This window comes from Papilio polytes, unplaced genomic scaffold (assembly GCF_000836215.1).
Source record: "Papilio polytes unplaced genomic scaffold, Ppol_1.0 DF821400.1, whole genome shotgun sequence".
NCBI lineage: Eukaryota > Metazoa > Arthropoda > Insecta > Lepidoptera > Papilionidae > Papilio > Papilio polytes.
Window position 1 is genome coordinate 5870650 of NW_013527804.1, and position 13653 is coordinate 5884302.

General features: G+C 33.8%; 2 protein-coding genes across 3 annotated transcripts; both read right to left on the reverse strand.

Annotated features, from left to right (window-relative positions):
- Positions 1-2705: 2705 nt before the first annotated feature.
- LOC106108979 (translation initiation factor IF-2) lies at positions 2706-8081 on the reverse strand. Of its 2 annotated transcripts, none has more exons than XM_013290354.1 (5): positions 7848-8081; positions 4429-5165; positions 3573-3695; positions 3247-3432; positions 2706-3167 (listed from the first exon to the last, which is right to left on the reverse strand). In XM_013290354.1, exons 1-5 carry the CDS (start codon positions 7872-7874, stop codon positions 2975-2977), a joined length of 1266 nt encoding a protein of 421 aa, XP_013145808.1. In that variant the 5' UTR covers positions 7875-8081; the 3' UTR covers positions 2706-2974. The 2 variants fall into 2 exon arrangements, with proteins under 2 accessions (XP_013145808.1, XP_013145806.1); XM_013290352.1 differs by having other exon boundaries at positions 3573-3701.
- Positions 8082-9362: 1281 nt separating this feature from the next.
- LOC106108823 (facilitated trehalose transporter Tret1-like) lies at positions 9363-11788 on the reverse strand. Its single transcript, XM_013290100.1, has 3 exons — positions 11571-11788; positions 10972-11110; positions 9363-10637 (listed from the first exon to the last, which is right to left on the reverse strand). The coding sequence occupies exons 1-3, from the start codon at positions 11646-11648 to the stop codon at positions 9373-9375; spliced, it is 1482 nt and encodes a 493-aa protein (XP_013145554.1). The 5' UTR covers positions 11649-11788; the 3' UTR covers positions 9363-9372.
- Between the last annotated feature and the right edge of the window lie 1865 nt (positions 11789-13653).

The following is a 13653-nucleotide window of genomic DNA, read 5'->3' on the forward strand; positions in this document are numbered from 1 at the left end:
TACTAATATTATAAAGAGGAAAGATTTGTATTTTCGTATATATTAAAATAACTCAAAAACGACTGGGCCGATTTCAATAATTCTTTCACTACTAAAAAATTATGTTATCAGTGAGCAACATAGGCTATACTTTTTCATCATTTTAATTTCTTGCAGACGAAATCGCGAGCAACAGCTATCTATGCTAATATTGAAAAGCGGAAAGATTCGTATTTTTGCATGTATTGAAATAACTCAAAAACTACTGAGCCGATTTTAAAAATTCTTACACCGTTAGACAGATCATTTATCTGTGAGTAAGATAGGGTATGCTTTTTATTATCTTTTTAATTTCCCGCGAATGAAATCGCTAGCAACAGCTAGTGTGATAATAAACATCATCGATCTTTTACCTTGAAATAATTAGAGTCAAAACCAATCTCGCATTACTGCAAGTAGATATGTTAAATGGTTACTTAGTACACCCTTAGATTTCTCTGACATTTTCTGTATATTATACAGAGACGCGGCAACCTGTCGGAACGACTTAGGTCTTGTAATTTTGTCGTGTTTCAGATTCACTTTAAGTTCTTTTTACAGCGCTAACTAAAGTTTGCTCATTATTAAGTCAGATTTTCAATATAAATTATTTGATATCATCTGGAATTCGTTACAATTTGCTTATCTTTGATATCATAACAGCACTTCAAAGTAAATACTCGATAAAGTTGTAGTTTACGTAAACGATAGGTGATATCATTCCACAGTTTATGACTGCATGATAAAAATATGTCTCTGTAATTCGGCTAAGTATTAATCAATATTCAATAACCTACTTTTTAAAATTATAAATAAACTAGCTGTTCCCGTGCGGATCCATCCGCATGAAATTATGAAAATTTTATTTTATTGTTTACATTTGTCAAATTATCAATAGCAAATGTCAAAATGAATCTTTCTTTCTTGATGTTGGCATCAACTTATGACATCTTTCCCACATTAGGGTTTTTATCCAAAATATTTACGCCCTAAGTTTAATGGCGTGAAAATATATAGCCTAAAGCATGACACAAGTGTAGGGCTTTTTGTTAAAAAAAGAATTATTCAAAAATATGCTGTAATTGCTAATATCTTAGGCTACAAAGAAGTGTGTGTTTACGCTTTATTATAATAGTATAGAAGTATAGACTAGCGCTTGACCAAGAACCCATCTAGACTTAGGTGAACATGCTGTCGTTTTTAATTATACTAATTCAATGTAAATTATGGGCGTTGCCACCGGGCGGTGCGGCCAGCTGTCCCCCTATAGCGTCAAAATTGCAAAAGAAACATATCTATCTAAGATGCCCTCGATCTCTGGAGACCCTTATAGACAAATCATTAAATAACTTAAAACTAAAAAAATAAACCGCAGTATTGCGCAGTTTGAACATTGATGCCTGTGATTTTAATGTAAATACGTAAAGAATAAATTAATATTTAGACTTAGAGATGTTCTTACAATCAATAAAAAATCGTGGGTAAACATAAGACGCATTTACTATGGGTATCTCATCCAAAGAATACATTTAGACAAGTGAGTAAAAGAAAATACTTGAAATAAAAACTGCTAAAGTGCAAATGAAATTTAATTTCTAAACTCTTGAATTCTACTCATATACCGTATTTTGTTTAAAATAATTAGTATCTATGTTCCAACGAAATAATTTAAAAAAACTTACTTCTTCGCCGGCACTTGGAGTGACGTCCCATCTTCCTTATTGACAACACTGACATTCTGCGAAGAATTTTCTCGCACTTGGACAGAATCTTGTTCCGTCATTCTCACACAACACTATCAAATAACTGGACAGTATTTTAATAATTAAAAAGCTGTAAAACATACAAAGACTTGATAGCAAGTGGACATGAATGTTGGCTATCAGAAAATAATCATGTAATCATTTTATCACATCGTTAATTGTTCGATTACGTTCGAGCTCTTGTCTTAGATATAATTGGCCGACATAATATTTGATTAGGCTGCGGTACACTTTAATTTAGTTCCATACTGTATTAAAACTTTAGATCTAGCCGTCTTTTTAACATACCTTTTAATCGTTCATAATGAAGTAGAATCTAAACACGTATTTTCTGATCATTGTAACTTCTAAAACCATAAATGCAAAAAATTTCGAGGTCCCTTGTACTCTCGCATGTTAAACTGTATATTGTTATCATTTCATTATTGGGAACGAGAAAGGCAACATATTTTTGTAATTCTCAGGGAATAAACTCAGGTGGCTTGATCTTTACGGTTACAGGAGTGGATTTTTGGATGTATCTAATTGTTATGTTTCAATTTCATGTTTTAACAATGAAAGTTTTAATAATTGTCTTTCAAGTTATTTAGGTATAATTAAAAATGATGACTCAGCATGTCTTTTCATCATTAAAGTTATAACCGCCATCTATTGTTTAGATTTTGAACTAAATGATTTTGTAGTTCAAGATATGACAGATAGATGGTTCTGTCTACTATTTATTTTGTTTGAAATTATAAAGTAAGGTTCTACTGTACTACTAGATTTTATGTTTAATTCATTGTTTTTCTTAATAAATTTACCAAGAGTGATTTCAAAGGTTGAAAGTTGAGCAGTGTCTTCCACAACTCAATTTTACGCTATCGGAGTAAAACAAGGAGGTAATGTAAAAGGTTTTTTCTTGTACAAAATAAAATGCAATTATATCAATTATTAATTTCAAGGTTTATTTATTACTTTAACTATAATTACAACGGATGCCGTCTTAACGATATTGGGCGGTCGACTGTGATTGGCTGGCGCTTTGCAGGACTTGTTGCCCATAATCTGGCGCTAGGCGTCCAGCACGCCTTGCACTCTTAACACGGATCTGATTAAAACTAAAATTAAATTTATACCTTAAGCAAAATATAAGAGGTGTTATACAATAATTGAGTGGATTTTATTCATTACATATTCAAACTCTTAAAAATCTACGATGGCGGCTTAGTTGTATTGTCATCTGATTTAGCTGTCACTATATTATCGTCTTCTCTTTCATGTAAGTAGCTTGTGGCTAGTGTTGTGCTGCTCACACCATAGTTGGGCTGGAAACCATTTTGTTGTCCGTAGACTGGTTGACTGTATCTGCTATCAGGATTGCTGTTGTCTAATTGACTGACGCCGCTGAAAGTAAAAATTTTATGTTTTCTTTCGTTTCAAAGGTCACTAGACGGATGATGATTAAGATTAATTCGTTTCCAACCTTTGATCTCTATAAGGTCGTCGTTCTCCAACGCTATGCCAACCACTGGACTGCCCGTAAGAGCTGACGTCTTGTCGGTACCCTCCTGTCTGACCATAGCCGAAGGAGCCGCGATAGTCCAGGGCGGGGTCTCTGTAGCCGCTGGAATATCCAACACTCTGCCAACTGCCGGAACTGGATTGTGGTCTGAAATCGGTTTATTTACTCTTATGTAGTACTTGCTAGATATTTTTATCGTCACGTATGGGAATGTATATCTTATAATTTGTTTTCTAATTGTTTAACGCGATGGTTTTTATATTCATAAAAAACGTTTATTTCCAGACCTGGAGTATTCAGGTCGTCCCCAGTACTGAGCCTGGGCGGTGTCAGGACGTCCTGATGCGAAGTAGTACCCTCGGCCGCCGGAGTCCCAGCCCGATTGGCCGCGGTATGTCTCGTCCCACGGCCTAAAACTGGCCCCAAGTTAACATGTTTATACTTTTAATTTGAAGTTTTGAAGGGGTTGAATTCTGCAGTTCTTGAAGTGTTATGAAAATGCTCGGTCGTTGCTAATCCCCTTAGATCTGCAACTCCTTTGTAACCCTTTTTAAAGCAACATCTATTTCATGTTTAGTTTTTTAATCGGCTTTTTCCGGTTCACTCAATCGTAGTTAGCTTGATAAAATTAAGTAAGATAAATTATAATAAAAATGATTACATTATCGTCAAGTTATCAGAAAAGAAATTATTGCAGTGAATCAGACAAATATTTAATGCCCTGTGTATTTCTCGACATGTTCAAAATTCGGTTTAATTAGATTAGAAGATCCTTTAAAGGGCAAAACTAATTGAAAAACGAACGAACAAAAATGCAAAATAGATAAAATCTTACGTCAATAGATCTACGTGTATTAAATGGATGGAAAATGAGCAAACAACGGTGCAAATGTTAGGTTATGTTTGCTACGGTCCGCCATTACATGGTCGTTGAGTATATGACAATGGAAAATTAGGCGAAAGCGTAGATATTCTGTATTATTCGAACTTTGTATCATTATTAGCTTTGTTCAGTGACATGATTCAATAGTAACGGTGAATTTATTACAGTAAATGAACTGTGAGGTCATTGAACATTATTTTGTATGGACAATTTGTTGAACGGTGTAATTATTTATTATATTTTAACAAAATTACTCTTACCTATCATGTGGTCCTCGTCCTACACCAGGACCATAGCCTCCATAGGCGTCATATGTGCTTCCTCTATCATACCGATCATCGTAATAAGGTCTTCTGTATCCAGTATAAGCATACCCATCATATCTGCCACCGTATCCTTCATCATATCTATCTGAATAAGGATATCTGTCATATGGCCTCCGTTCTCTATAAGGATCATCATAGTATGGTCTCTCATGTCTATACGGATCTCTTAAAAATCTATCATAATAATCAGGTCTATACCTATCTCTGTCATCATGTCTATGTCTATCTCTATTACCTTTCCTTCCACTACTGGGTCTGTCTTTGTCATCATATGGTCTTTTCTTGTCGTTATCATTGTCATCTTCTGTACCGTTCTTTTGTCCGTTCTTCCTATCATTACTGTATCGTCTATCATCGTCGTCGTAATCTTTATTTTTATCATGCCTGCTGCCAGATGTCGGTCTGTTTGATCTTCTGTCATCGTCATACCTATCACGTCCCCTATCGTAATCATCTCTATCATCATATCTGTCGTCAGAACGGTCATCACATCTTCCACATCTATCGTAATCCAGCCGTTCGTATAAAGGACGTCTATCGCCGTATCTTTCGTAGTAACTTCTCTCTTGACGCTGAAGGGTAGCGCTTTCAGTTGGAGTTAAGACTGCAGATAAGACGGTATCTGCATTTGTTCCTTCAAAATGTGTCGTCAACAGAATAGATGAAAGTATCTGAAATTAAAATGATTTCAATTCAGTATTGACCGGCTTTAACATTTTTATAGTGTAAGGTGATAAATAAACAAGCCGTCACTGGAGTTCGCCAAATTACGCTGTTAATAGACATCCGCATTTGCAGATGTTCTTAAACAACTCCAGAAAGACGCACAGACAGAGGAAATTTTGCCTATCCTTGCGTCCCATCCCACCAAATCCACATCCCCTTCCTATCCTATTCTTGTACGAAATGGATGGAAAGAGGAAGAGGGCTATGGCCTCCGGCATGCACATACATCAGACGAAACGCTAAGTTTTTCTATTCCTACGTGACATCTGTTTACTTACTGCTTACCTCGTACTTTTTTATTAGTTTGGACGGTAAGATTCAATTACTCCCTGACATTAGTTCCGATATATGTTTATTTAAATAGCTTAACGAATGAACAATGTAAATTGTTGTAAGTCATTTACAATTACAGTTAAAACGCTTAACAATTATGCTGTTATCGCTGTACGAAGATCGGTCAATAGCACTTGGAGTTTTTGTTGCATAATTATATGACTTAGCGTTACTTCCTGTTAGTTTTTTGTCTGAAACGTTATGAGTTCCGGGTTTCTGTGATGTGATGAAGTTTGTTTATATGTGATATTAGAAAAAAATTGAAGATTTGAGCTACCTAGTTTCGTATATGCCTTCATATTTAGTTGTCCCGCGCTACCTCGGTTTATTTTCAGACTAAATTCCCATAACTCATAATATTTTTATTATTTTTATTTAAAATTTTGTACACAAAAGAAAACAATTTTTATAAATACAAACTTAACTTAGCTATAAGATGTATCTTACGTTACTTATGTTGTTAAGAAAAATATTATAGTGTTAGTGGCTTCATACAATTTCATGTGGAACTATTTCTTATCAGTGTTTTAGCTTTTTGAATGCCAGCCAGCCAGCCAAATAGCCACATGCGAGAACAAATGTAGCAAGGTCCGGCTCCTGATTTCGGCCTACTTTTGTTTTACAGGTGACATCATTCTATTGTTTTCGGCGGACGTTGTATGTAGTACTTAGATGATAATAATTGCACTCGTTTTATATATGAACTTGGATTCAATGTCACTTTTTTTATTATTTTTTTTGTCTTACATTTGATTCTGGAAATTTTTGTTTTGTATTTTTACGTGTATATTTTACGCACAGTGAATCGCCAGCTTAAACGAAATGGTTGGTTATAATTATCCTTACGTTATATTACATATACAGTTTTAATTTCTTTTTAATTTTATTCAACGTTGTACACACGATTAAGCGCCAGTTTTAGCGACTTTGTAGGTTGAAAGGTTATCAGATTTTTTATAGTTAAGTAATAAAACCTATTTATAAAAAAAGCATTACATATTTATCATTTGATTGTACAAGCTTTAAACATTAAGTTAGAGTGCCGAATATGTATGTAAATATTCTACTGTATTGTGCAACGAGTTTTATTCAAATTGTAACAAAAGAGCGGTACAATTAAACATATAATTTGACTACACGGATTACAACCTTGAATGTTACACAACTGTCCCATAACCTTTTGTGCTGTACGCGATGTAACCTTTTTTAATCTATACTATTATAATAAAGCGTAAACAAATACTTCTTTGTTGCCTAAGATGTCAGCAATTACAGCATATTTTTAATAAGACTTTTTTTAGTAAAAAGTACACGTGCGTCACGCTTTAGGCTATATATTTTCAGGCCATTAAACTTAGGGGTAATTTTTTTTTGGATAAAAACGCTAATGTGGGAAAGAGACCATAAGTTGCTGCCAACATTAAGGAAGCAAGGTTGTCATCATGTCATGTCATTTTGACATTTGTAATTGGTAATTTGATAAATGTAAACAATAAAATAAAATTTTCATAATTTCATGCGAATGAAGTGGCATGGAAACAGCTAGAAAATTATAAAGCTATTATGACCATAATGTGGTTATTTTTAATTTTTCAGTAGTACTAAGAACAACTCTATCACCCTGGGCGTAATTTTGCGTATCACCTATGCGGTGGGGGAGAAAACAGGGTTCTCTATCCACCACCACCACCCATGGCCCCACGGGAGGGCAAACACCTACGAATTATATCGTCTATTAATTAATGACAAGTCTTCCCCTAATGTGAACGACGATTTAATGGACATGGACATATGTGATACTTTGTAATTCGCAGACCTGCAACGCCCTTTTCTGTCTTACGCCCTGGGCGTCCAACGGCACCCTACCCTGACGCCGGCCCTGGATTTCAGATTTAGAACTACCGTTTATTCAATGATATAGCCTTTAGAGTGAAATGTTTAACATAGTATTTAGGTGTATAGAATACAAAAATAATTTAATATTTCATCCAAGTCAGTCAATTATCCAATTGAAAACGTCTACTTTGCATTATTTTTTGTCTATTTTAAGATTTTTACATTTCCACTTCTAAACCACGTGACGCCCACTGCTGGGATAAGTCTCTGCCAAATATTGTCACGATGTTATATTTTAATAAAAGTTTATACGCTTGTAATAGCTATTATTGATTATTTAAAAAGTCTAATATTAAAAACAAATCATGTTTACTAGCTCAGAAGAATTATTTAAAAAGGGCTTTAATTATTCTGCTAATTATTTTAACTAATCGCTATATTGATTTTAATTGACTTACCAAAATAATAATTTGTTCCATCTTCATTGAGTCCCGTCTTAACGATTTCCAAAGTTCATCCTCCGCAAATAGCACTGGCCGTTAAACTTGTTTATAATAAAAAAAATAATTCCCACATATCCCAGTACAGTTAATTCACGTACGCTATTCTAAATTTAAAAATAGAATGATTTTTTTTTAATTTATTTCCAATGTACACTGCATGGAGGCATTCGGTCAACTGGTCGATCTCGATTCACTCGCATGGTTTATAATAATTACGATACTTGCTTTTTTGTTTGTCCGTCCGTCTGGCTGGTACGAGGCCCTATGTATTGAAGGTTACACGCATTATGCGTAGCTTTTGTTTTAATATAACCATGAGTTTATGGTAGTTAAGTTACACAATAATTTCAGAGCAAAATATTTGGCAACATGAAATCGATTCTTCATAATAAAGGAAATCGTAATAAATCGAGACGATTCCATGTAAGTTGTGATTCGAAGTAATTGTTTTCCATTATATTTTCAAAAAAATAGCGACTTTAAGTTAGTTAAGCTTACAGTTTTTTTTTTAATTACAATTTTAAATACCTCCGAGTCACAGGTGTAGTCCTATGTAAAGGTTAATTCGACCCAAATTGAACTAAAACATGTCCGATCACCGAAGCGGAACCGGTACTTCATTATGTGCTTTATAACCACCGGACCATAGGCGACAATTTTATCTACCCTACATTGTCAAGTCGCACCTCACTTGTATTCTAAAGAGAAAAATCATTAAATTCCCCTGCACTGCACACGCTGTATTGTTTACGTCCCGCCAATATATTTTTTCTGATTATATTAATTAAGCTTTGTGATGCCTGGGAAATAAACTAAATGCAAACAGATAAATTACAAATAATTTTATTTATTTATCTGTAATAAATATTGAAATACTTTTAGGGAATTAATAATTATTCGTTTATATTTTTCCGATCGTTGAGGAAACTATTTTGTAACCTCAAAATACATCCTTTGACAGACCGCGCCATTAGTGTATCAAAGTACGCGTAATTCCGCTATAATGTGTGGTTGTGAACGGATGACAGATGCCAGAACTTCCCAGCAATGCTTTAGATATTACAACACCTGTGCTTAAAGGGATGCATTGGAATAGTTAAATAAATTAAATTTACAGTGTCCATTTACATTAATTCTACATGCATACTACTTCAATCAATCTTTTATCTAATAAATAAAATAAAGTAACCTTGATTGCTTTTCAAATTAGTTAATAACAAATGCCTAGATGCTAAAAATTAAATTTGTCAACAAAAAATATTTTATCTATTTGTAGTCAAATGTGATAAGAAATCATGAATAGGTTTTACTAGAATGAATTATTCAGTGTAACGTTTTTAGTAAAATAAAATAGCAAAGTTGTAACAGTTAAAAATTGCTTATAGTTTTATTTAATTATTGTATTAGAATTTATTTAGTTTTTAACAAACTACTGCTATTTGTAATAGGTACATAGTGAAATATTAATTGTTTTGCAAACTTATTGAGATTGCTTTGTAATGAACAGTTCAGTTTCTTCGACAGGTGGCGTTGGCGCTCTCGATTCTTCTTCGAACTGCTGTTCAATTTGCTCCAGCGTTTTATCTTTAGTTTCTGGCAGATATAAATATAAAAGATACGTACATATACCCGTCACAATTCCATACATTAAAAACGTACCGTGAAATCCCAGATTCTTGAAGAGCTTAGGCGCATTCTTTAATAACAAAGCATTATAAGTTTCGAATAGTAATATCGCTATAAGGAACATAGACGTTTTATGTTTTAAAGGTATAACTTCCCCGTATACAGATGTGGTCATTATCATGGGACCGCAACTGATGGCAATCGAAAAACAAGTTAATAAAACTATAGAGAATATATTATTCTCAACAACAACGGACAATTTTACTAAATATAAATAAAGCGAAGTTAGAAAGAGAAAGACTACACCTATCGCTGAAAAACTAAGATACATCGTACGTCTGTTCAATATCCTTGATAATAAACATCCTATAAAAATACCTAAAATCGTTACACCGTCCAATATCAGCATAATAAGATACGCTGTGCTCTCACTATTTGTTATTTTTTTCGTTATTTCCAACACGTAGATACTACAAACTAACTTCCCTGAGAAATGATACTGAGTAACAGCCAGTACTATCAAGAAAAGAGGTTTGTAAAACTCCTTCGATGTATACTGTGAGTAATAAAACGATTTCTGTTTTTCAGCACGAAACTTCAAGTAATCCGTCTGTCTTTTCACCAATGTCGCTAAATCACGTTCGGTTTCCTCGTCACAGCCGTGCAGCCATCGGTAGGATGCTTTACACTCTTCAAAACGTCCCTTACTGGCCAACCAGTGTGGAGATTCAGGCCAGAAGAACGCAGTTAATGAGTAAAAACAGACAATCATACCCAAAATTGGAATGTTCCTCCAATGGAAGAATGTCCCTATAATATTCGCGATCCAAAGCCCCCAGAAGAAACTACTAGATTTAAAACAGAGAAAAATACCTCGATACTTTGGTATAGTATACTCGGACAAGATGATGACGCAGACGGTTAGGCAGCAAGATAGAAAACAGCCTTCCATTATCTCTGCAACAAGGATCTGTTTAGCTGTTGAACTTAACGACATGAATAAAAAGACGAGGAATATAGTGGATACGCCGATAATGATAGGCCATCGACGTCCGAAATACTGCGTAAATAACAGGGTTATGACCACCCAGGGTAGAGTGCATGCGCCGAAAACAGAATCTGAAAATAAAAACATCTGTTTAGTAAAGTTATTTCGCTTCTAGTAGTTCTTTTAAATCGGCTTTCTTTGTTTTGATCATTGTAATCTAAACAATTTTCTGTTTTTCTAAAGCCCACTACACATGGTCAGTTTTATCTGAACATTCGGATCGTTTAGATAAAATGAAGCGTCTGTAGCAGGCTTTAGATATTATTGCATTATTCTATCTACATTTCAACATGGTCACTATCTTCATCTACCGAAGCTTGGATTAGCTTGATTTAGCAATTCTCTTGGAGATTGTTCTTAAAAAACTAGCACACTATTTACAATACTTTTGTATTAAAAACTTACATAACCAAGATGCGGTCTCATCATCCACGGCGTCAGTAGAGTTGGCTTCTCGTCGCAGCTGCGGGATGAGAACAGTCGGCGTACCCATACACAAGCCGGCCATGAACAACATGTTCCAAACGCCCACGCTGATGAACAACTATACAAAGGAGGGTCACAATTATTAAAAAAAAATCATCTAATTTACTCGGTGTAGGTTCAAACTCGTGGTGGCTGCATTCCATTTATTACTCCACGTACATCTACTTTTACATTTGTTTTATTTCTTTACAATGTTACACTCTGTACAATTCAAAAACAAAAGTGAGTAACCTTTGTGTTCTTCCAGACTATCCTCTACATCTGTACCGAAATGTATCAAAATCTGTTCAGTCGTTTAGGCTACAAACTCTAACAAACATCAACCTATTCATCCATCTAATATCTCTCGCTTTTTCGTCTATAAATACTCTTGTTAGATGCTAGATTTTACTTTATTTTCATTATTCTTTATTGTTTGAATTAAATATTGTTTATTCTTTTAATATGTTTGAACCTTGGCTTATCTCAGGTTTTTAAATTTGATAACAAGCCTGACTATAATTTTGAACAAAACTAACCTGTCTCCAGAATATTTTCGTTGGTAACCATTTCTTCTCCTGCCCATCAGCATTGTGTAAGCGTTCATTTAGTTCCATTATTAATGTTATTATAGTTATATTAAATTCAGTAAATATTAAAAATTTACTCGTCTTATACGAACTGAAAATTTTTATATTTATTTTAATATAGTAATAAAAATTTTACGAAAATTAAAGTCACATTATGTGTGAACAGCTTGAAGACTAACAGTTAAATACTATCACAAAACTTGAATTACAATTTTACACAACTCGTTTTTTTACCTTTACAAGTGATATGCAAATTATTAAAATTTTATTTACATTTAAATACGTTTTATATCAGAAGTACTATTATTAAATCCTAGACAATTAAAACTTATAGAAGGGGGTTCCCAAGTAAGTACTAAAATCTAATCTTTTGAAAATCTAATTCTACATCATATTAACAGTGGTAGTGCCCGCTTTAACATCTTAGCACTGCAGGGCCGGCACGCCCCCAGTAATACCACGACCACGCAGAAGACAGGCGTAAAATGGAAGCAATTCCGTGTTTCGTCTGATGAGAGTAAAGCCGGAGGCCTAATTCAAGTCCCTTTCTCTTTACCACCCTTTTCTTATAAGGAGATAATGAAAGATGTGGATTTGACGTAGAAGGAGATACATAGGAAGGGGAAATATCCTTATATGTGCGCCTCCTCGTCTGTCGGATAAGGGTAGGCAAACGCATCTGCTATTGCGGATGTCTATGGGCAGCGGTCGCTTCGTCATTTTGGCGGATTCTAGTGGCCGCTTGCTTGTGCCACCTTATGTGATAAAAAAAAAATTAAAAACGCGCTAGTTGGATTGATGAACTCTGAAAGAATACATAGGTTTTGTTTTTTTAAAACGTGCGGACGGAATTGCAAGCGTCAGCTAGTTTGCTAATAATTCAAAAATACAAATTTTTCCTCTTTATAATATTAGTATAGACAAAAACATAAGTACTCAAACTATGACAGTAAGGGCAAGAAAACGAAGGTGTCATACACTACACATACACCTGAATACTTAACCCTCGAAGAGTCAATAACCTCAAACCCTTTAACTTTGATTGCCCCTTCTATAAAATTAATTAATTTAACACTATGTTTTTGTTTAAGTGCATGCAAATCTAAAATCTTATAAAACTATAAGTAATTAAGGAAATCTGGCTGCAAAATTTTAATTTCCATGGCGTCGACAGCTAAAACAATGTTTTTAATTGCAAAAGTCTTTGTAACCTTTTTTCCATACACAAACCACCGAAGCGTATATTTTTATCGTAAACATTTTCAAAATATGTATTTCTAAATCCTAGTTTTAATTTTATCAATAAAATTAAATAAACACAATTTTATATCAATTCTAAATATAACTAGTTATATTCTGTTTTTCTGCGAAAACTGCGGAACTTCCCTATGCTATAACAAAAGAAGTATAGAAAACGGTCTTTCAATAGTGAATATTTTACAACGAAATATCGGTTTATTGATTTTACAACAATTATTGAGACTTGTGAAAACCATGGCATTAATAAGTAACAAGAAGCAGTAATCTGTCTTTTTTTCTTTTACATATCGAATACTATATAGTCTCTTTTACTAAAAGGCTTAAAACCAGACTTATTACCAAAAACTACGTCCATAGACGTAACAAAAAAGTCTTTAATTAGTCTATAGTTTACCTCTAAATTATAATATAACAAAATCATAGATCAAATGCAGGATTTTAATTTACTTAAAAAACTAAATATGCATACACAAATCAGTGCGTTATATCAAATTATGTCGTAGTGAAACCTTAAATTACTTTCCCAGGTGTCACGACCAAAGCAATTTAGTCCGCTTCCCGCGCTCGTAATTGTCAGTCGTACTGGCTGCCATTTTGTTTCATTTCCCGCGCTTTCTCGTGTCATAAAGAGAAGTAAATTAAAAAAATCCGAATATAGAAAACCTTCTTTATTATAATAATTATTAAATCTTAATAATAAAAATACAATTATCTGTAAAGTACAATATTTTACATTTTGTATAAAAAAAAACAGCCCGCATTTACGACTCAT